At 46.6% G+C, this 20,719-nt stretch overlaps 1 protein-coding gene across 1 annotated transcript in view; it reads right to left on the bottom strand.

The window, feature by feature from the left end:
- MMEL1 (membrane metallo-endopeptidase-like 1) overlaps positions 1-20,719 on the bottom strand; it is a 48,547-nt gene that overhangs the window by 19,010 nt on the left and 8,818 nt on the right. Inside the window, exons 2-10 of the mRNA XM_006885929.1 lie at positions 11,522-11,599; positions 10,935-10,982; positions 9,123-9,284; positions 8,815-8,895; positions 7,845-7,940; positions 7,125-7,243; positions 6,577-6,642; positions 5,679-5,813; positions 5,496-5,585 (exon numbers count right to left, since the gene is read on the bottom strand). Coding sequence (XP_006885991.1) covers positions 5,496-5,585; positions 5,679-5,813; positions 6,577-6,642; positions 7,125-7,243; positions 7,845-7,940; positions 8,815-8,895; positions 9,123-9,284; positions 10,935-10,982; positions 11,522-11,599 — 875 coding nt within the window. The remainder of the gene's footprint in view (positions 1-5,495; positions 5,586-5,678; positions 5,814-6,576; positions 6,643-7,124; positions 7,244-7,844; positions 7,941-8,814; positions 8,896-9,122; positions 9,285-10,934; positions 10,983-11,521; positions 11,600-20,719) is intronic.

Raw genomic sequence — 20,719 nt, 5'->3', positions numbered from 1 at the left:
TGGGCAGGGAGAAAAGATAAATCTCCTCCAATGATTTAATCTTCATATCTTTCACCAGACGGCCCAGTTTGGTGACGGGGAGCCACTCCTTGTCCTCGGCTTTGCCTCCTCGAGCTCCGCGGCCCCTCCCACGGCCCGGACCCCGCAGACCGCTACAGAAGCCTCCGCGGACCATCCCAGGGCCTCCAGGCCCTCCCGCTGCACCGGCGTCATCCGCCATTTGGTGTTTTCTCAAAAAAACACATGTATTTTTTTTAGAGGCTTAACTATGTCATTTTTTGTTCTTAAGTCCTGGAGCAAATTCCATCTACAACTGGGTTGTTTTACAACTTGGAAGTCCACGTGCAAGGCAGAGGTGAAGTAAGGAACTGCTTATGAGGTTTTCTGTCAATTCCAACAACTAAGAAATAGTGAGAAGAGTTGGGAGAAGCTTACATATTTTAAGCATGTCGGCAGGAGAGATCAGTCCTTGGAGAAGGTTATCATGCTTGGAAGGGTGGAGAGACAGCACAGGAGAGGAAGACCCTGGATGAGATGGATTGATGCAATAGAGATAGGTGTGTCAGAGACAGTGAGACTGTCTCAGGACGGGGAGGGTTCAGAGCTATTGTAACTGGGACACATAACAACAGTAACAATAATAATATGCAAACTATCTAATGGCTCCTCATAGTCTGATAAAGGAATTAAGGGAGGAATTGCTGCAACCCTTAATCTAGTTATAACCATAATATGATGTAAGGTTAGTTTCCAGGACTGAAAACTGGGGATTGGGGGAAAATGAAGAAAAGAGGGGGTAAATAATGAACACTGCATTGGAAAAGATGAGGGAAAGAATTGTTTAAAAGGAATATACCATTAGGCAATATTTGCATGACAACAGTCCAGAATAAGAGGTGTATAGCAAAGTGGACAGGGGTAGGGGTGGGGTTGTTCTTGTTGTTGATTGCCTTTGAGTCAAGCACAACTCAACCCTATGAACAAAAGACATGAAGCCTTCTATAACTATTGGCATTTGGTGCAGGAGGAAGGAAATTGTGCAACAATGAATGAATCAATGGAAATCCAAGTTTTCTATAAATTTTCATTAAAACAACAGGTTTTTTTTTAAAAGAAGAGTTTTTCTCTTGTAAGAGCTAAAAGGAGAGAGAGGAAAATGAGCTGAATCTGAGTGGGTTTGGGATGAAGATAGACCTCAGTATCATCAAGAAAGGATTTTCTGGAGTAGAGTGAGTCTTTTTGGATTTAGGTTTTGTGTGAGGAAGTTCTTTGACAGTGGGCAAGTCCAAGACATGCAGAGTTCTTCTAGACACTTGGGGCCTACAAATGCTGCAGGACATTCCTCCAATTAACAACACAGAGAGAAGGCCTCCCGCCAGAGCTGTTGTTAAGCGTCACGGAGTCCAACTACAACTAAGAGCAACCCTCTGAACAACAGATGTGAACCTTGTTCTATCCTGTGCCATCCTCATGATCCCTTATGTGCATGAGGTCATTGTTATAGTCACCGTGTCAATCTACCTTGTTGGGGGTCTTCTTCTCTTTCTCTGATCTTTCACCTTTTCCAGCATGATGTCTGTTTTCCAAAGACTAGTCTGTCCTGACAACCTGCCCATAGTATGTAAGATGAAGTTTCACCATCCTTGTCTTTAAGGACAAGGATGTCTTTGTTCTTTAAGCAGTCCATGGGATATTCAGAACTTTTCTCCAACATCACACTCTAACGTCTTAATTATTCTTCTGTCATCCTTCTTCATTGTACTACTTTCACATGACTAGAAAGCGATTGAAAAGACCACGGCTTGAATCGGACACACTTTGGTCTTTAAACTGACATAATTGCTATTTAGTACTTTGGAGAGGTCCTTGACAGCAGATTTTCCCCAATGCAACATGTCTTCTGATTTCTTGGCTACTGTTTCCATGGGTGTTGACTGTGGATACAAGTAAAATAAAATAATTGACAACTTCAATCTCTGGAGACTAAGGTGTGTCTGATACAGGCCATGGTCTTTGCTATCACTTGTTACACATCAGAGAGTTGGACAATGACTACGGAGGATAGAAGGAGAATTGATGCCTTTGAGTTGTGGTGCTGGAGAAGAGTACTGAGTATACCATGGACTGCTAAGAAAGCAGACAGAGTCAACCTGGAGAGGGTTAAACCGGGCTGCTCCTTGGAGGCAAGGATTCTGAGGCTTCATCTAACATACTTTGGACATGTTGTAAGGAGGGACTGGTCCTTGGAGGGGGATATCATGCTTGGTAGGGTGGAGGGACAGTGCAGGAGGGGAAGACAGTGACTCGGGTAATCGGGATGGGTGTATCAGTCAGTGCGATTGGCACAGGACAGAGCAGAGTTTAGGGCTGTTGTAAATAGGGTCACTATGAGTTGCAAGCAACTCAACGGCATATAACAACAACAACAACAACAACAACAATCTTTTCTCCATCTATCGATGTTACCTATTGGAGTAGTGGTGTGGAATTTTTGGTTTTTTTATTTTGAGATGTAATCCTTACTGACGGCTGTAGTCTTTGTATAAATGTAGTCAGTCTGATTCCTGTGTAGTCTGTCAGTGAGGTCCATGCTTGAAATCACCATTTAATTTTTTTAAAAAAGGTTTTTGAATAAATTACTGAGTGAACCAAATTAAGTCATTTGATGCCCAACTTCATTTTCTGCCACCAAGTCAATACAGTCCTCCTTCTTCATTTCCAAATTTAGTTGTCCAGTTTCCAATTATTATTACTATTGCAGCTTAATCTCTAACAAGATCAATTTCAGACTAAAGAAGTTGGCTGGTGGTTGTTCGTGCTGTTGAGCCAACTCCAACTCATAGCAACCCTATGGACCACAGCTCTGAACCCTGCCCTATCTCGAGTCTACCCCATATTCTCATCAGCCCTTTTGGGTAAAATGCTGCCTGTCAAATATAGTCCTAAAGTTGAGCCCTCAAATCGATGGCACATAAAAACAACAACAAGGAGAAGGATTGGCCATCCCCTTCTGAAATAACAGGCCTTTGAAGACCCTATGCATCTGTGTACAAAAGTTGGTAAAAGCCCTCAATTTCCTCACCTTTGGCTTTACTGGTTAGTGTGCATATTTGAATACTATTTATATTAACAGGTTTTCCTGGTAAGCATATGGCTAGTATTCTATTACCCACAGTACTGTACATCAGGATAGAAGTATGTTCTTTTTTGCTATGAGTGCATCATCGTCCCCAAGGGCAGGCATCTTGAATTTGGAGTTAAGCAGGAGCAGCATCCACTTCCTAAACCACGTGCCTCTGGAAACCGTATGAACGGTGATAAATGACGATAGTTATAGAAAGGCTTCGGGCCTTTTGTTCATAGGGTCACTATGAGTCATGCTCGACTCAATGGCAATCAAAAACAACATCTAGCCTACTAACTGCTAAGAAACTCTTTTTTCTTTTTAAACAATTTGTTTTGTTCTTTATTGAATAGAATAAGAAACTGTTGACAGAAAATACATTTTCTTTGTTAAAACCATCCACTTGTGATCTCTCTGTTATAACCTGCCCAATGTATTGCTGCTGGTGAATTAGAAATTAGAAATGTCAGAGGTCTGCCGTATTTGGGTTAACAGTTAACTGCCTAGCAACTATACTACAAGAGCTCCCCTTTCTGATACAACAGCATCAGATAACTAATGCAATTGCAAAGCACAAACAAGGACCTCTTTAAAGTGTTACAGGGCAAGAATGCCATTTTGAGGATGAAGGAGATGTGCTTGATCCAAGCCATGGTATCTTCAATGGTCTCATATGCATGTGGAGGTTGGACCATGAATAAAGAAGTCTGAAGAACTGATGCCTTTGAATTGTGGTATGGGTGAAAAAATATTGACTATATTATGGACTGTCAAGTGAATAAACCTGCTTTTAAAGATTTGTGTGCTCCTTCGAAGCAGTGGTAGGAAGACTTGGTCTCACACATTTTGAGCGTATTATCAGAAGGACCTAGTTACTAGAGTTAGACATCGTACTTGATAAAACAAAGGGTTGGTGGACAAGAGGAAGAACCACGCTGAGATGGATTAATACAGGAGCTGCAACCGTGAACACAGCAGAGAACGTGAGGACGGTGTAGGATCGGCCGTGTTTTGTGCTGTTGTACGCAGGGTCGCCAAGAGCGATCTGTCTACAGAATGAGCCAGAATGTCTACAGAAGATACACACATTATTCAGAAAAGTCCAGAGCTGGAATTCGGCCAGAAGCCCATCAACAATGGAAGAAGGGCCTAAACTGCACCTTCCAAGAGGATCTAGTCCTTGGAAAAAGTCATCATGCTTAGAGAGGTGGAGGCTCAGCCAAAGGGGAGGAGATCTTCAACAAGATGGGCTCAAGTATCTCAGAGATGAGGGAAGATGCACAGGATAGGACGAGGAGCAGATCCTTCGTTCACAGGGAGGCTGTGACTTGTACTCCATGCATACTTGAGTACAACACCACCACAACCAGAGAGAAAGACTCATCAACAACCCGTATTATTCAGATGACACAACTTTGCTTGTCGAAAGTGAAGAGGGCTGGAAATACTTGCTGCAGAAGATCAAAGACTTCAACATGGAGGACATCTCAACACCAAGGAAAAAAAAAAGCCTCAACACTAGGCCACTAGGCAACATCATGATAGATGGAGAAAATATTGAAGCTGTCAATGATTTTGTTTTACTTGGAGCCTCAATCAACACCCATGGTAGGAATCAAAAGACAAGCTGCATTGGGGAAATCTGCGGTTAGGGACTTCTCCAAAGTTCTAAATAGCAAGTGTGTCCATTTAAAGACCAAGGTGTGCCGGATCCAAGCCGTGGTCTTTTCAATTACTTTCGATTCATGTGAAAATTGGACGACGACGAAGGATGGATTGATGTCTTGGAGGTGTGGTGTGGAAAGTCAGTGAATAGCCCATGGGCTGCTGAAAGAACAAGCAAGTCTCCTTAGAGGCAAGGATGGTGAAACTTCACTTCGTACACTCTGGGCATGCTGTCAGGTGAACCAGTCCTTAGAAAAAGACATTGTGCTGGGTGTAAGGTCACCGAGGAAGGACAGAACCCAGTTCAGGCCAAGAAAGACAGTTTCTTGAAGAGAAATTGCCAGGCTGGCTCTCAATCAGACCAGCCCCCACTAAAAGTTAAGAGAGGGGTTTTATAATATCTTACAAGGAACGTGGGAAAGGGGATGCTCACAGATGTTCTGTACAAGAGAGTGAAGTGGGCTGGGGGCTCAGGTAACTGTTTCTCGGAAAAGGGGGTAGAGCAGTTTCAAACCCTTGACCGAGAAAGCACAGCTGCAGCTTCCTGGGATTGGATTCTCTCAGTAGCTGTTCTGAGAGAGGAAGGAAAGAGCTCTGCAGTCCTAATACTGGAAAGGTAGGGGGTCAGTGAAAGAGACCTCCTTAGTCCCCAGGTGGGGAGGCTGGGTGAGCTGGCCGCTGTACCATCTCCTCCAGGAAACCTCACCTTCAGCTTAAATTTGTTCTGCAGCTCCTCGAGGCTCATCCGGTGGTACAGGGTGGTGACATCATGCCTTTCCTCTTGGGGGACGGTGGCCTGCACAAGGGGGCGTGTGTGTGAGGTCCTATCTGGGCATCAGAGGGCTAGACTCTAAGGCCCCACCCGCTGACCTTGGGCATCCAGGCTCACATTAGCCAACTGTGTTTCCAACTCCAGAACTTCTGCCATGTCCTTATGCACCATTGTGTCATTCTTGGGAAGGTTCATGTCCATCCTCAGCAACGTGGCCACGGAGATCATGAACTGCAGGTAAGCATTCCGTACCTGGGCAGAGGGAGTGGGAGGGGCCCAAAGGACTGAGCTGGTCTGCCCAGCTACCTGCGTCATCACTCATCAGGTCAGTCTTGGTATCAGGGCTCACAGTGTGGGTTGAGGGCATTTCAAACTGCCCATGCTGTCAGGCCAGGGACCCCATCCTTGCTGGTTCACTCAGGCTGCCTCTCAATGCTTGCCTGCCTCGTCTCATGTGTCACTGTAGACCATTATGTACTTGGTTCTCTTCCTTTTGACTCCTCCCTTAGCCTTAACTCCACATTGGACTGAGTGGTCCACACTGCCCCATACCGGAAGCCCTCACCCTGTCGGCCTCCCCTTTCCCCTTGCCTGGTTATTTCTCTCCTCTCTTGGTTACCAGTGCAGCTTACTCCCTGAGCTCCTGTCTGCCTCTCTCCTCTCGTGACTGTGTGCTCCCCTGATGCAGAAGCACACTGGCCAAGGGCCCAGGCTGAGGGCCCAGGCAGCTCCACCCCTGTTCTGTACAGCTAAGATGGGGGTGACCATGTAGATCCCCTGGCCTATGAGACCCAGCCTGGAATGGGGGTGTTCTCTGCAATGACCCTTTGGTGGAGCTCAGGGGTGAAGGTTTAACCATGTGCCCAGCCCTTAGTACCACGCTCCACCTACTCACAGAAGATGCTTAGGCTGTCTGTCTTAGGAGTGGCCGGGGTAGGTTTTCGGGGTGGTGGTGGAAGGCAGGGGAACTTGGGGGTGGGAGTGGTGGTCTAGCACAGGGACAGGGCCTGCTTACCTTCTTGCCACTGCCGTTGCTGAAGTAGTACTCCCGGGATGGCATGCCCAAGGTGGGCTGGTCTATCTAGAGACACAGAGGCCATGAGCCTGGCCCCGGCCTCCCAGAACTGCATGGGGTGAGGGGCAGGGAGGGGCTGGGGATGCCTTTCCACCTGGAAAGAGGGGTGGGAGGTAGGGTATGGACCGGCCCTCAGGGTTGCCCAGCCCCACTCTATGTACAGGATCAGGGCTGGTTGGGAAGGTGGGCCCCTTGCAGGGTCTCTAAGGCTGATAGAGGCCTGGAGTGAGAGCATGTTCCCCAAGTGGTCTCTGGCTTCTGGCCAGAGGGACCAGAGGAAGCTCCCATAGGTAGGGCTTTCTGCTCTGCTGTCCTGGTGTTCATCCCTGGAGCCATGATGGGTGCCTGGAACACTCCTCCCGTTGTGGTTGAAATTACAGACAAAAGGACACCAGGGTCATTAGCAGCAGCTGAGCTGGACGGGATAGGGCTGCCCTCTCCACCCACACCACCCCAGCTCGGTGTTTCGTCCCTGACGTGGCGCATACGTAGATGATATAGCTGTTCGAGTCCTGGTCATCATTCCAGATGAAGAGGTCTATGAGGACACGCTTGTTGAAATGCATGTTCAGCACGGCCAGCTGATGCTCCAGCTTCCACTCGGAACCTGAGGGGTCAGTGCCACCTGCTAGGGAGTCGCCAGGATGCACCGGGGTCTCTCAGCCCAGCCCCTCGTCAGATGGTTGACAGCATTGGTGGGTACCAGAACATGATGCTTAGGGGACCTCTGCTCCTGCTTGAGTTATGGAAGAGCACCCAGTGGTTTGGGGGAAAGTAGGGGAGCCACTTTCCTGAACAGCCTGCAGGATACAGGCAAGCCCTCAAGATGGCGTGAGTGCTGACTGCCACCACAGCTGCTGTGGCTCAAGGGCACAGGGCAGAGCTTAGGTCCTGGGTCTGATGTCTGTGTCCTGGGGATGAATTCTCCCCAGGGTTCTAGAAGGAATCCACCTGCAGAGTGGGAGGGGACACCCCCGTCCCAGGGCGTCCTATCAACACTAAGCACAACTCTTTCAGTATGTCTTGAGCTGGCCTTGCTCCCGGAGTCCTATGGACCTCTGGGGACTCCCCGAGAAGAAGGTGGCCAGCCAGGCTTAAGCCAGAGGGCACCTTGATGCTGGGTGTGTGTGTGGGGGGTCTCCTCCACAACACCCTCTTCTACTCCTGAAGACCTCTGTCCAGAAGCTGGCATGGTGCTGCTGCCTCACCCATGGTCTCATTCCAATTGTCTGTGGTCACCGGCCAGCCTCCCAGCTTCTTCAAGATGTTCTGCAGTGGTTGGGAGTCTCGATTCTCGATCATGCCTGAGGAGAGGGTGACGGTAACCCCCTGAGGGACATGGAACCAGACTTTGTCTTTGGAGCATTGGAATTTCAGCACCAGGGAGCTACGATTGCAGCACTAGTGTTTGGGAAGAGCTGGGGGAAGCCCTTGGTCACATCTGTTCCCAGCAGATTGGCCAGCTTTACAGTTGGTGTCAGACTTAAGTTCTCAAATGCAGTCATACATGGTCTAGCAAAACACTCAGGAGAACTTCAGTCAAAAATTAATCAGCTCAATAAAGATATTATTATTGTTAAAAAATTAATCAGAAATAGAGACACCATGGTAGCAGCCTGCTCTGGGAGGGTACTGTGGTGTCTATAGGGAAGTGGGGAAGACTAGGTTGGGATGACCAAGTGGGAGTCTCAGTGGGACATCTTTTCCCATATAACTGGGGGCCCAGAGTGTCTCATTCTCAGGCGCATTAGAAATAAACCTGCCCTCCTTCAGGGACAAGAGCTCCTTGAGCCCTGCTCTAAGCAGGAGAAACACACATCTTCTACTAGCATATCCAGGCACCCATGACCACTTCTTGGGCCTGCAAGTCTCCAAGCAGGGCCCTGAAGGGGTTCCTGGGTGAGCAGTGTCCAGGCAGTTCACAAAGAAGCAAATGCAAATTCTTCCAAAGGAACCCAGAAGCTGTGTCTTTCTCCTGCAGAGCAGATGTGGCCTGGACTGGGCCGGGTGTGGCAGTGACACAGGATGCTGACAGACGTCCTTAACGGAGTCAGTGACCAGGTAGAGGGACAGCACAGGGCCTTGCGAAGGCAGTTCTGAGCAGTACTGAATCCTGGGAGTCCTGAAGGTGGACTGGGCCACCCTCCACTGCCCCGCTCAGCCCTGGCCTTCACTCACTTTCATTCATGCAGGAACGGTACAGGGTCTTGGCTTTCTCCACGGCTGGCCGGTCCTTGGACGTGGAATTCTCCAGCATCCCTGGAAGCCAAGGGCAACGCTTGCTGGAGAGAAGTTTGAGACAGCCAATGGGAGTCCCTACAACCCTGCCATGCTCGCACAGAGGTGCTTCTGCACCCTGTGGGGCCTTCCAGCTACGGGACCCACCTCCCTCTGTGTCTCCCTCACCCTGGACATAGGAGAAAGTGGAGGCCACCGAGGCCCTGGGCTGGCAGGGACCCAACCTCACTCCCCAGGTGACTCTCCACCTTTGAGGATGACCTCCAGCTCGTCCCGGAGGATGTCGAAGACGCTGTACCGTGAGTTGGTCTCAGGGATCACGTGGTGCTTCAGCCAGCCGCCACACGCGTACTGGTAGAAATCGTCACATGGATTCTGAGATGAGTCCATGTTCTGGAGGATCCTGGCAGCTGTTTGCCCGAGAAGGTGGAGAGGAAGAGAGGAGACAGATGTGTGAATGTCCTCCTACTTGGCCCTTGGTGATAGATTGTTGGCTAGTTGACCCCGCTGTGTGTCTGTGGGAAAGTTCATTACCCTCTGAGCTTCAGAGAGACTGGGAGCAAGTTAGGGGGGGTCATGTGATCACCCCATTAGGATTCAAGTTCTGGTGATACCATTTACTAAGCGTGTAACCTTGAACTTTCTCGCCCTCCTTGAGCCTCAGCAGCAGTCCTGCCGAGGCCTCGGTGACGTCAGAGCTAAGTTTGCAAACAGGAAATGTTCAGCTACCACTTCCCAGCTTTCTGCTTTGGCCTGGTTCTCAGCACCTTCCACTGGTGAGTGTGTGTGATCCCTGGACCATGAGCAAGGGTAGTGGGGGTGATTTTGTCTCAGGACCCTGGAGTGTGTAAGGCAGCAGCCTGGCTGAGAAGCTCCCAGCTGAACATGCTTAGATGGGATGATCAGGTGAACTCTGACCATATGCTCTTCCAGACCTCCCCTGCGGACCCTTTCCTGGACCTTCCACCTGGATACTTCACCTAGACTCTCCCTAGACTCCTTCACCTGGACCCTCCCCTAGAACCGAACCTACACTTGGACCCTTCTCTAGGTCCTATACCTGGAGCCTCCCCTAGATCCTACGCCTTGAGCCTCCTGTAATCCTATGCCTGGACCCTCCCCTAGATTCTATGCCTGGACCCTCCCCTAGATTCTATGCCCGGATCCTCCCCTAGTCATTCCACCTGAGCCCTCCCCTAGATCCTACATCTGGACCCTCCCCTAGACCTTCTACCTAGACTTTCAACCTGGATCCTTCATCTAGACCCTCCTCCTTAGACTTTCCACCTGGACCCTCCCCTAGACCTAGACCCTCCCCCAGACCTTCCACGTAGACCTTCTCCTACGGACCTTCTCCTACACCTTACACCTGGACCCTCCCCAAGACTTTCCACCTGGACCTTCTCCCTATACCTTCCACCTGGACCCTCCCCTAGACCTTCCACTTGGACCTTCTTCTACACCTTTCGCCTGGACCCTCCCCTAGACCTTCCACTTGGGATGCTCCCCTGGACCTTTTACCTGGACCCTCTTCTACACCTTCCATCTGGACCCTCCCCCCTCCCCTAGGCCTTCCACCTGGATGCTCCCCCAGATCCTACACCTGGACCTTCCACCTGGAGGTCCATTGACATTCCACTTTCTCTTGCCCTCAGTTGTTTGTGATCCCTGTAGAAAAAGCATCACCATGGGTCTCTGTGACCCCAACAGTGGCAGAAAGGCCAATTTCGGAGTTGTTCTTAGGAGAGCCTACTTCTCAGCAGTGCACACCCAACCCTATAGCCTCAGGGAAGCTGAGATCAGAGCGCAGGCTATCCATTTGGCCTTTGGGGCTGTGAGTTTGGCACAGATGCCCAGGCTCCCCTCGTTGCTTCAGTGTAGCTCTCAGAGGTCTGAGCTGGCGGAGCGCAAAAAATGGGGCCAGAGCCCACTCCGGCCTTGCACTGAGCCCGAGTCTACCCCACCACAGCTTAGTGGGCGGAGGTCACTGTTTGCGTCACAGTCAAGGTGGTGGACAGTCCCTGGTCAAGGCAATGTGGGGTCAGGGTAGGAAGACTTACCTGCTATCACACAGGCTGGGCTGGTACAGACTTCATTCTCTTGGACGGCTGTGGGGAGGAAGTGGTGTGAGCAGAAAAGGGGCTGGACTGGTGGGTGGGGTCGGAACAGGCAGGGATGGGGTCAGTTGTGCCTCATGCTCCTCAGCCTTCACATTGTTCCTGGTGCTCCAGCTTGGAGCCCCAAGTCCTTAATTGACCCCTGTACTACCTTGAATGAAACCTTCCCCAACTTCTGGCCCGTTGACTCCCCGCTGCTTCTTGAGAGTTGAAGTTGGCCTTTCTGCCCTCTCTCCCACTCAACCAGAAAGGCTGGTTAGAGACCAGCACCTCCAGGAAGCCTCCCTGGGCTCCCCCTCTGCACACTGATGGCCTGGTCTGCTGCCCACCAATATCACCAGCCACCACGAGAGGACTGGGATGGAGCGGAGACTGCCACTGGAGTTTATGGCTCTGCCCTCTTGCCAGGGTACTCTGCCAGGTAGTGGGTATTCCCTGGCTGATGTCCTTTCCCTCCTTGGTCCCTCCCACTAGAAGGTGAGTTCTAGTCTACAACTTGGGCCACTGTTCTGATGGGGTGGGAAGGCTACCTCGGGGTTTCCGCTCCACACTGGTCCTCTCGTCCTTTGAGAGACAAAGCAGGCTAGTGAACGGTGGCAGCTGCTTCCCTGGGGAGAGACAGGAGATTCACTGGCCTACCATCCACCTGTGGCCTCCTGGGACATCAGCGTTGCCTTCATTCGGAGTCCCAGGATGCCTGGGACTTCCTCCTGGGCTGCAGCCCTTTGGTGTCCCTGATGTGGATGCTGGTCAACCACGGCACCAATATATAAGGACTTGAACACCTCTGCTGGGAACGACCAGGACAGGTGTGGATGAGCACTACTCTGATTTAGTGGTTCTACTTCATCCAACCCCCTCACTGCACCCCTGGCCCCACCCTCTTTCGCCTCAAAGAAGCCCCTTTGGGGGAGGTCACCACAAACACCAGAACCCCAGTCCAGACCCATGCAATGTCCCATCAGGATGGACAGTAGGGTTCATGGAACACATAAGCCCACCCTGCACACCTTCTTGTCTCACTAAGGACTCTTATGTTGATATGTACCATTGAGTTGGAATCAACCTTTACCTGACCTTTCGGAGACAGTGGAGGAGCCCAGGAGGTGATTGTCCATCCTTCTCCCATGGAGAAGCTGGTAGATTTGAACCATGTACCTTTGGGATTGCAGGGTGCTCTGATGGCTCAGTGGTAAGAAGCTGTGCTACAATCCCAAAGGCACATGGTTCAAATCCAACAGTTGCTCCACAGGAAAAGGATGGATAATCTTCTCCCACACAATTTACTGCTTCTAAATACCCACTGTAGAGTCAGCTATGGTTTGCTTCCAACTCGATGGCACATACAACAAGGACTCTTATCCCAACCCTCCAGTTTTACTGCCTGCTAAACATACAAAGACACCTCTCTTCACACTCCCAGCTATATACCTGGAACCAGCTACCTGGTCAGCATCTTATCTTCTGGGGTGGGCTATGAACTCTTTGCAGGTAGACACATGAGGGAAGAAGATGAAGATGGTGAGAAGCAGATGGGTTTAAGGAGAAAGCATGCTGGGCCCGGCCATCTGTAGACCTGGCTTGTGTCTGAATTCCCTACCAGGGGACACACAGAGGAGAAGGCAGTGGGCTGATCTCAGGAGAGACCGGGGATACTAGTCCAGTCACTTGCAACTAGGGGAGACTGGGAAGGAGGGCTCAGGGGTTGGTCAGGTCATGACTATGGACAGGAAAAGCACCTAACCCCTCTCCAGCACAAAGACCATAGAGAGAGAGAAGAGAGGAGAGAGAGCCACTGGAAGTCACAGATGTGATGTGAACTGTGCAGAGTCCTGGTGATTCACAGCAGTGTTGATGGGAGGTGAGTGAGAGGAGATGTTCTCTTGCATGTGCCAGCTACTGTTTTTTTTACACCATTCACTTATTCACCCTTTAACCCAACATCTGTTAGTACTATTTATAAGCCATTCCCAGTGCTGGAGACTAGGGAGTCAGCTGTGAGTCCCACAGGGTCCCTGTCCTTCCAGAGCCCACAGTCTGGGGAGAACATATGAGGGAAAGGAGCCAGCTACACCGCATGGACTATTCATTGTGGAAAACTCCTCTTAAAGGTAAAGCTGAGCTTCAGAGGAAGTGCCAGACCCTCTAATCCAGAGCAGAAACGAAGTGCTAAGCGGATGCTTAAATCAAGGCAGCTTCTAGAGCGTTGGGACTGGTGGCAAGACCTTGGACCTCGGAGAGCCATACTTTCAGGAAAACAGTTGACTGTTGTTGTTGTTATGTGCCATCAGGTTGCCTACAACTCATAGTGACCCTATGTACAACAGCTCTGAACCCTGCTCTATCCTGAGCCAATCTTATTGTCTCTGACACACCAACCTGCATTACTCCAGTCACTGAGTAAATCCATCTCTTCCCCCTTCCTCTCCTGAATAGTGCCTCCATCCTTTCAAGCATGTTATCCTTTTCCAAGGGCTGGTCCCTCCTGGCAACATGACCAAGGTATGTGAAATGGAGCTTTAAAATCCTTGCCAGCAAGGAGCAGCCTAGTTTCACTCTCTCCAGGATAAACTTGTTTGTTCTCTTAGCAGTCCATAGTATGTTCAAGACTCTTCTCCAGCACCACAGCTCAAAGGCATCAATTCTTCTGTTGTCCTCAGTCATTGCTGTGCTCTCTGATGCACAGAAAGTAATTGCAAAAACCATGACTTGGATCAGGCATACCATAGTTTCTGGACTCATATAATTTCTCTTCAGTAGTCTGCAGAGGTCTCTGACAGCAAGTTTTCCTAATGCAATTTGTCTTTTGATTTTCTGGCTGCTGGTACCAAGAGTGTTGACGGTGAAGCCAAGCAAGCTGAAGCTGTGAACAATCTCAATGTCTTCTCTGTCTATCATGTTGTTGCCAATTGGCTTAGTGGTGAGAACCTTTGTTCTCTTGTTGTTGAGGTTCAATCCATATTGAAGGCTGCAGTCCTTGACCTTCTGCAAGAAATACCTCAGGTCTTCCTCATCCAGCAAGAAAGGTTGTGTCATCTGCATAACACCGGGTATTGATAAGTCTTCCTCCAAACCTGATGCCACACTTCTCCTCATAAAGTCCAGCCTTCTGGATAATCTGTTCTATAAATAGATTGAAAAGATATAGAGATAGGATGCATCCTTGATGTACATCTTCCCTGATTTTGAATCATATGGTGTTTCCTTGCTCTGTTCTGATGACAGTCTCCTAATCCAAGTGTAGGTTTTGCATAAGTACAATCAGGTGTTCTGGAATTCTCATTCCTTTCAAGGTCAGCCACAACTTGCTATGATTCATTCAGTCAAATACCTTGGGACAGTCAATGAAGCACAGATAGACATTCCTCTGGTACTCTCTACTTTTAGCTAAGATCCATCTAACATTGGCTATATGTTCCTAATGCCACACCTTCTTCTAAACCCAGCCTGCACATCTGGCAGTTCTCTGTGGATGTACTGTTCCAGTAATTTTTGGATAATCTTCAGCAGGATCTTGTGTGTGATATTAATGATACTGTTCAATAATTTCCACACTCTGTCAGATCTATATTTTGGAATGGGAACAAATATGGATCTCTTCCAGTCAGTTGGGTAAGTAGTTGTCCTCCAGATTTTTTGGCACAACCTGATGAACATTTCCAGGGCAGGATCTGTTTGTTGAAATATGTCAACTGGGATGCCTTCATTTCTTGGGCCTTGTTTTTTGCCAGTTTATTCAGAGCAGCTTGAACTCCCTCCTTCATTATCATTGGTTCATGATCATATATTGTTTCATAAAATTCTTCTCCATAAGCCAATTCTTTTTGGTATAATGACTCTGTGTACTTCTTCAATCTTCTTTTGATGCTTCCTGAATCATTGATTGTTCTGCTCACAGCATCCTTATGTATTGCAACTGGAGGCCTGAGTTTCAAGGCTTGATGTTCTTCAGTTCCTTCAGCTTAAGAAATGCCAAGTGAATTTGTCCCTTTTGATTTTCCAACTCCAGCTCTTTGCACTTTTCATTATAATACTTTGTTGTCCAAGCTGTCCTTTGAAATCTTCTGTTCAGCTCCTTAACTTCTTCCCTTTGCTTTGGCTTTTCGACACTCTAGTGCAGTATTCAGAGTCTCTTCTGACATCCAGTTTGGTCTTCTTTCTCTGTCTTTGTAATGACCTTTTGCATGCTTCATGATGATAATCTTGATATCCTCCCACAGCTCATTTGGTCTTTGCTCATTATTATTCAAGGCCGCAAATCTGTTCCTGTGATTTAATCTTGAACAGTTGATTAGAAGATTTTTTTCCCTCCCGCAAAACAAAAGAGCAAGAAAAAGGGATTTCTGCTTCTTGTTAAGATGTAAAAAGTTGTAACAGCTTGGTTCTTCCACTCTAAACAAAATTCCACAAAAAAGATACAGATGTTTTCATCAATGCTTTGTGCTTTTTCACAATGAGATCCTATTCACAGATTCTAGGAAAACGTGTGTTGTTGATTTATCAGTTTTTCCCAATGTGGCCTATAGATTCAACTCATTCCCAATCAAAACCCAAGCAGGGATATTATAGTTATTGACACAAAGTGCATATGAAGACTAGAAAGACTCAGAATAGCCATCACAATATGGAAAAGGAACAAAGTTGTAGTATGCACACTACGTGATTTCAGAACCTATTGTAAACCTTCAAAAATTAGTACAGAATCATCTGAGTGAAGGATTAGACACCTTGGCCGATTGCAGGGGCATAGAGAGTCCAGAGATATCAACAGATGCAAACATCAACTCCTCTTTGACAAGGGAACAAAGAGAATTCAATGGGGAAAGCCTATCTTTTCAACAAATGGATAAAATGGCATTTGACATTCACATGTAAGAAAGAGAGAGAGAGAAGGAAAAAAAAAGAACCCAAGAACAGAACTTGCCCTGTGAAGAAAAATAGACTGGTAAAATGCAAAACATGCCGGAGAAAGTATGAGCTTGGGTTTGGTAATGAATTTTAAAATATGATACTAATAACATGGTCTCTGAAAATTTACTGGAGGGTCAGCTATGTGTTGATGGTACATAACAACAACATGATAAGTGAAAGAAAAGTGATAAATAGGACAACATTAAAATGAAAAACTTATATTCTGTGAAAGACACTCGTAGAATAATAAGATAAGCCACAGACAAGGAGAAAATATTTGCAAAACATATCTGATAAAGTATTAGTATCTAAATTATACAAAGAAACCCTTAAAATTCAATAGCAAGCAGATAATCCAATTCAAAACTGGGCAAAAGATCTAAGTACATACTTCACCATAGAAAAGATACAACTGGAAAATAAGCATATGTAAAGATGATCAACATCTTATGATTTGTCATTAAATTCCAAGGTTGGAGGTTCGAATTCACCCACTGCTTGGTGTGAGAAATCCCTACGTGTTCTTGTAAAGATTATAGCCTAGAAATTATACCGGGCAGAAGATCAAGGAATGGAGCCTCTGGTAGGGATTGCATCTCAATCTCAAGAAAACAAAGATTCTTACTACTGGACCAATAGGCAGTGTCATGATGGATGGAGAGGAGATTGAAACTGTCAACAGCTTAAGCTTGCTTGGATCCACAATTAACACCCTTGGTACCAGCAGTCAGGAAATAAGGAGATGCATTGCACTGGGAAAATCTGCAGTTAGGAACTTTTCCAAATTATTGAACAGTAATGACATCAGTTTGAGGACTAAAGTGCATCTGATCCAGGCCATAGTCTTTCTGATTACATGCTATGCATCTGAGAGCTAGATAATGAATAAGCATGACAGAAGAATTGATGCCTATTAGGTGATAGTGTTGGAGCAGAGCACTGAACATCCCATGGACAGTCAAGAGAACAAACAGATACGTCTTGGAGAGGGTGCAGCCAGAGTGCTCTTTGGAGGCAAGAATGATGAGGCTTTACCTCACGTACTTTGGGCATGTTGGTAGGAGGGGCTATTCCTTGGAGAGGGACATGATGCTGGAAGGGTGTAGGGTCGGTGAAGGAGAGGAAGACTTTCAACCAGATGAACTGATATGGTGACACAGGATGGCACAGGATAGAACAGGGTTCAGAACTTTTGTTCATAGTGTCTCTATGAGTTGTACTCAACTCAATGGCACCTAACTACAACAACAGTCTGCAATATGGATTGAAGCTCAGCATCAAGAACACAAAGATTCTCACCACTAGGCCAATTGGCAGCATCATCATAGATGGATAAGAGATTGAGGTTGTTAGGAATTACAGCTTGCTTGGTTCCACAATCAACACTCATGGCACCAGCAGTCAGGAAATCAAAAGATGAATCACACTGGGAAAATCTGCAGTCAGAGACCTCTCCAGAGTAGTGAGAAGCAAAGATGTCAAACTAAGGTGCTTCTGATCTGGGCCACAGAATTTGCAATTACGTGCTATGCATCAGAGAGCTGGGCGATGACTAAAGATGACAGAAGAAGAAATGATGCCTTTGAGTTGTGGAGCTAGAGAAGAGTCTTGAACACACCAAGAGAACAAATAAGTCTGTCTTGGAGAGGGTGAAACCAAATTTCTCCTTGGAGGTTAGGATTTTGAAGCTCTGTCTTACATACTTTGGACACATGGCCAGGAGGGATTGGTTATTGGATAAGGACATCATGCTCGGAAGGGTGGAGGGGCAGCAGAGGAGAGGAAGACCCCGGATGAGATTAATTGATATGGTAACTGGGGCAATAGAGGTAAGTGTGTCAGAGTCAGTGAGACTGGTTTAGGACAGGGCAGGCTTCAGAGCTGTTGTATATAGGATTGCTATGAGTCGCAAGTAACTCAATGACACATACAACAACAACATAAGGTTAATATGAGGGAACAAACTTGATAGCAAATGACAACAGTGAAGAAACCTGACAAACACTCTGAGTGATCAAGGTTCACATTGGGAGTGACAAGTTATATTAACAGCCCTTTATATGATGTGATGAGAATGTAATTTCTCTTGGTGCTATTCTTCCCCTAAAACATTACACCAGTTAGTCATGAGGAAAACATTAGAAAATCCCATCTGAGAAACAGCCTATAAAACAGTCAAAACCCTAAAACAAAACCAACCTGAAACAGTGGAGGGGAGAGGAAGTGTCACAACTGAGAGATGACTGAGGAGACATGGATACGAAATGGAACGGGACACTCTGGGAAGGGGCCTGTAATAGAATATGGGTGTGAGGGCGGAAGTGAGGGAATGTGGAAAAGTATGGATTTTCCTGAATAGATATGTATCAATATTGGTTCATCTGAACTCTCCATTAGAACTGATGAGGGGAAGAACTGCTTGAAAGCAACCTATGATTATGCATTATATATATGAGAACAATCTGGAACAAGCGGTACATTGTGGGGTGGGGTAGAGGAGGGGAAAGAAAAAGGGGGAGAAAATGTGCAACAATAAATTAAAAAAAATAAAAGAAGAAGAAAAAAGAACTCAAAAAGCACAAACAATGAATGTATTGCTTAAGTCAGAACCAACTCAGAACTGACCCTCCAGTTTTCAGAGGCTGTAAATCACAAGGGAGGAGAATGACCCTCTTTCTCTCTCAGAGTGGCTGGTAGATTTGAACTGCCAGAGATGCCTCGAGTTTGGGTTAGCAGAGCACCTCCTTAGAGACCATGTCACCACGGTTCCCAACTTGTTATTTTGTTGTAAAAAAATGTGACTTACTTTTGTAAAAGTTTAATAATGAGGGCACAGGATATGGGGCTAATGAGAACTTTCTGAACTTCCTTTGCAACAACTCTGTAAATTGGAAACTGTCCTAAAACCGAATGATTACTGACAAAGCAAAAAACAAAACCAAAGGAGCCCTGAAGATGGAATCTGAGACCCGTGGCACAGTATCAGGTGGTGTAAGGCGTGTGTAACTAGAGGCCTAGTGTGGTAATGTTAGCCAGAGCATTCTTTCAACAGATAAATGGTCCACTGCTGACCATTCTAAAAGAGACCACAGTAGGAGGTCCTGAGTAGAGTAAGACAAAAGTATGCAGAAAACTTGAAATCATGAAAAAGGCCAGGTTTTCTGGTGAGATAGAGAATGACGGAACCGGAACCCCGAGCCTACGATCTTTAGTTACTTTGAATCTGGAACTAAATTAACCCTTGTAACCTGTCACTCACATAATAGACAGGCCTAGAAGATGAACAATAATATCAGAGAGGCACTTGCTCCTAAGAAAAGCCAACCATACAAGGTCCGAAGGGCAGCATTTTCCCAAGGAAAAAGCTCAGGAGGCATGAAGGGGTAGGAGGGAAGGATTAACAGAAGCAAAAATTACAGGGAGGGAGCAGGAAATGGGTGATCCCAATATAGATATTGTAATTCATGTCATAAAACAAAATGTGTGTATCAATAGTTAGATGGAAACTTAACTTACTCTGTGAACTTTCACTCAATGGTCAAGAATTTTTTAAAAAGTTGGTGGTTGTTGATGATTGCTGTGGAGTCAAGCACCGCCCATAGCAACCCTAGGAATAAAAGACTTGAAACCTTTCTCTATCATTGTTTCTCCAAGTTCATAGAGTTTCCAGAGGCATGTTGTTTAGGAAGTTGGATGCCACTCTTGCTTCCAAAAAGTTGGTAAAAGGTGAATAATTAAAAATAATAATAATAATAATAATAATAATAATAATAATATAATGATTAGGAATATTTCTAAATTGGTAAAAGACATAAACCCATACAGTCAAGAAAAGCTGAGTAATCTTAACAGGTTATGTTGTTCAGTGCTGTCAAGTTGAGTGTAACTTATAGAGACCCTGTGAACAGCAGATCTGAATCCTGTCCTGTCTTGTGTCATCTCCACACTTTCTGACACAGTAGAGCCCATAGCAGCAGTTATTGTATCAGTCCAACTGGTTGGTGGTCTTCCTCTCCTTTGCCGACCCTCTGCCCTTCTGAGTATCATGTCCTTTCCAAGGAATAGCCTCTCCTAGCAACATGCTCAAAGTATGAGAGATGAAGCTTCATCACCTTTGCCTCCAAGGAGCACTCTGACTGCATTTTCTCCAAGACATCTTTTTGTTCTTTTGGTTGGCCATGGGGTATCAGTACCCTTCTTGAGCACCACAACTCAAAGACATCAATTCTTCTGCCAGCTCTCAGATGCATGTTGTTGTTGTTGTTGATTGCCGTCGAGTCGAGTATGACTCATAGCGACCCTATGAACAAAAGGCCTGACGTCTTTCTATAACTATCGTCATTTATCAAAGTTCATAGAGTTTCCAGAGGCATGTGGTTTAGGAAGTGGATGCCACTCTTGCATAGCAAATGATCAAAAAGACCATGGCCTAACTCAGACACACCTTTGTCCTCAAACTGACACTGCTTCCCAGTAGGAGAGATACAAAGAAAACCACATTAAGAAAAATTACAGTCAAATGACTGAAGACAAAAAGACATTCTTAAAAGCACCCACGGGGGAACAAAAGTCACAATTATGTAGGAACATTAATAAATTAAAATAAAATGGGTGATATTTCACCAGAGCCAGTGGTGACTAGCAGAAGAATAAAGTCTTTTAAAGACTGAAAGGAAAGCCTAAACTAATCAACTAAATAACAAAAACCTTCTAGCTGCTTAGAATAATGACCTTAGCAAAGACAGACTTCAAAAATTAAATGGTGCAACCACTATGGAAGGTGGTGTGGTGCTTTCTCAAAAAGTTGCAAATGGAGA

Source organism: Elephantulus edwardii, unplaced genomic scaffold (genome assembly GCF_000299155.1).
Source record: "Elephantulus edwardii isolate Elephantulus edwardi_28Jun2011 unplaced genomic scaffold, EleEdw1.0 scaffold00045, whole genome shotgun sequence".
Lineage (NCBI taxonomy): Eukaryota > Metazoa > Chordata > Mammalia > Macroscelidea > Macroscelididae > Elephantulus > Elephantulus edwardii.
Note: the sequence above shows the minus strand (reverse complement) of the source record. Positions and strands in the feature narration are given on the sequence as shown.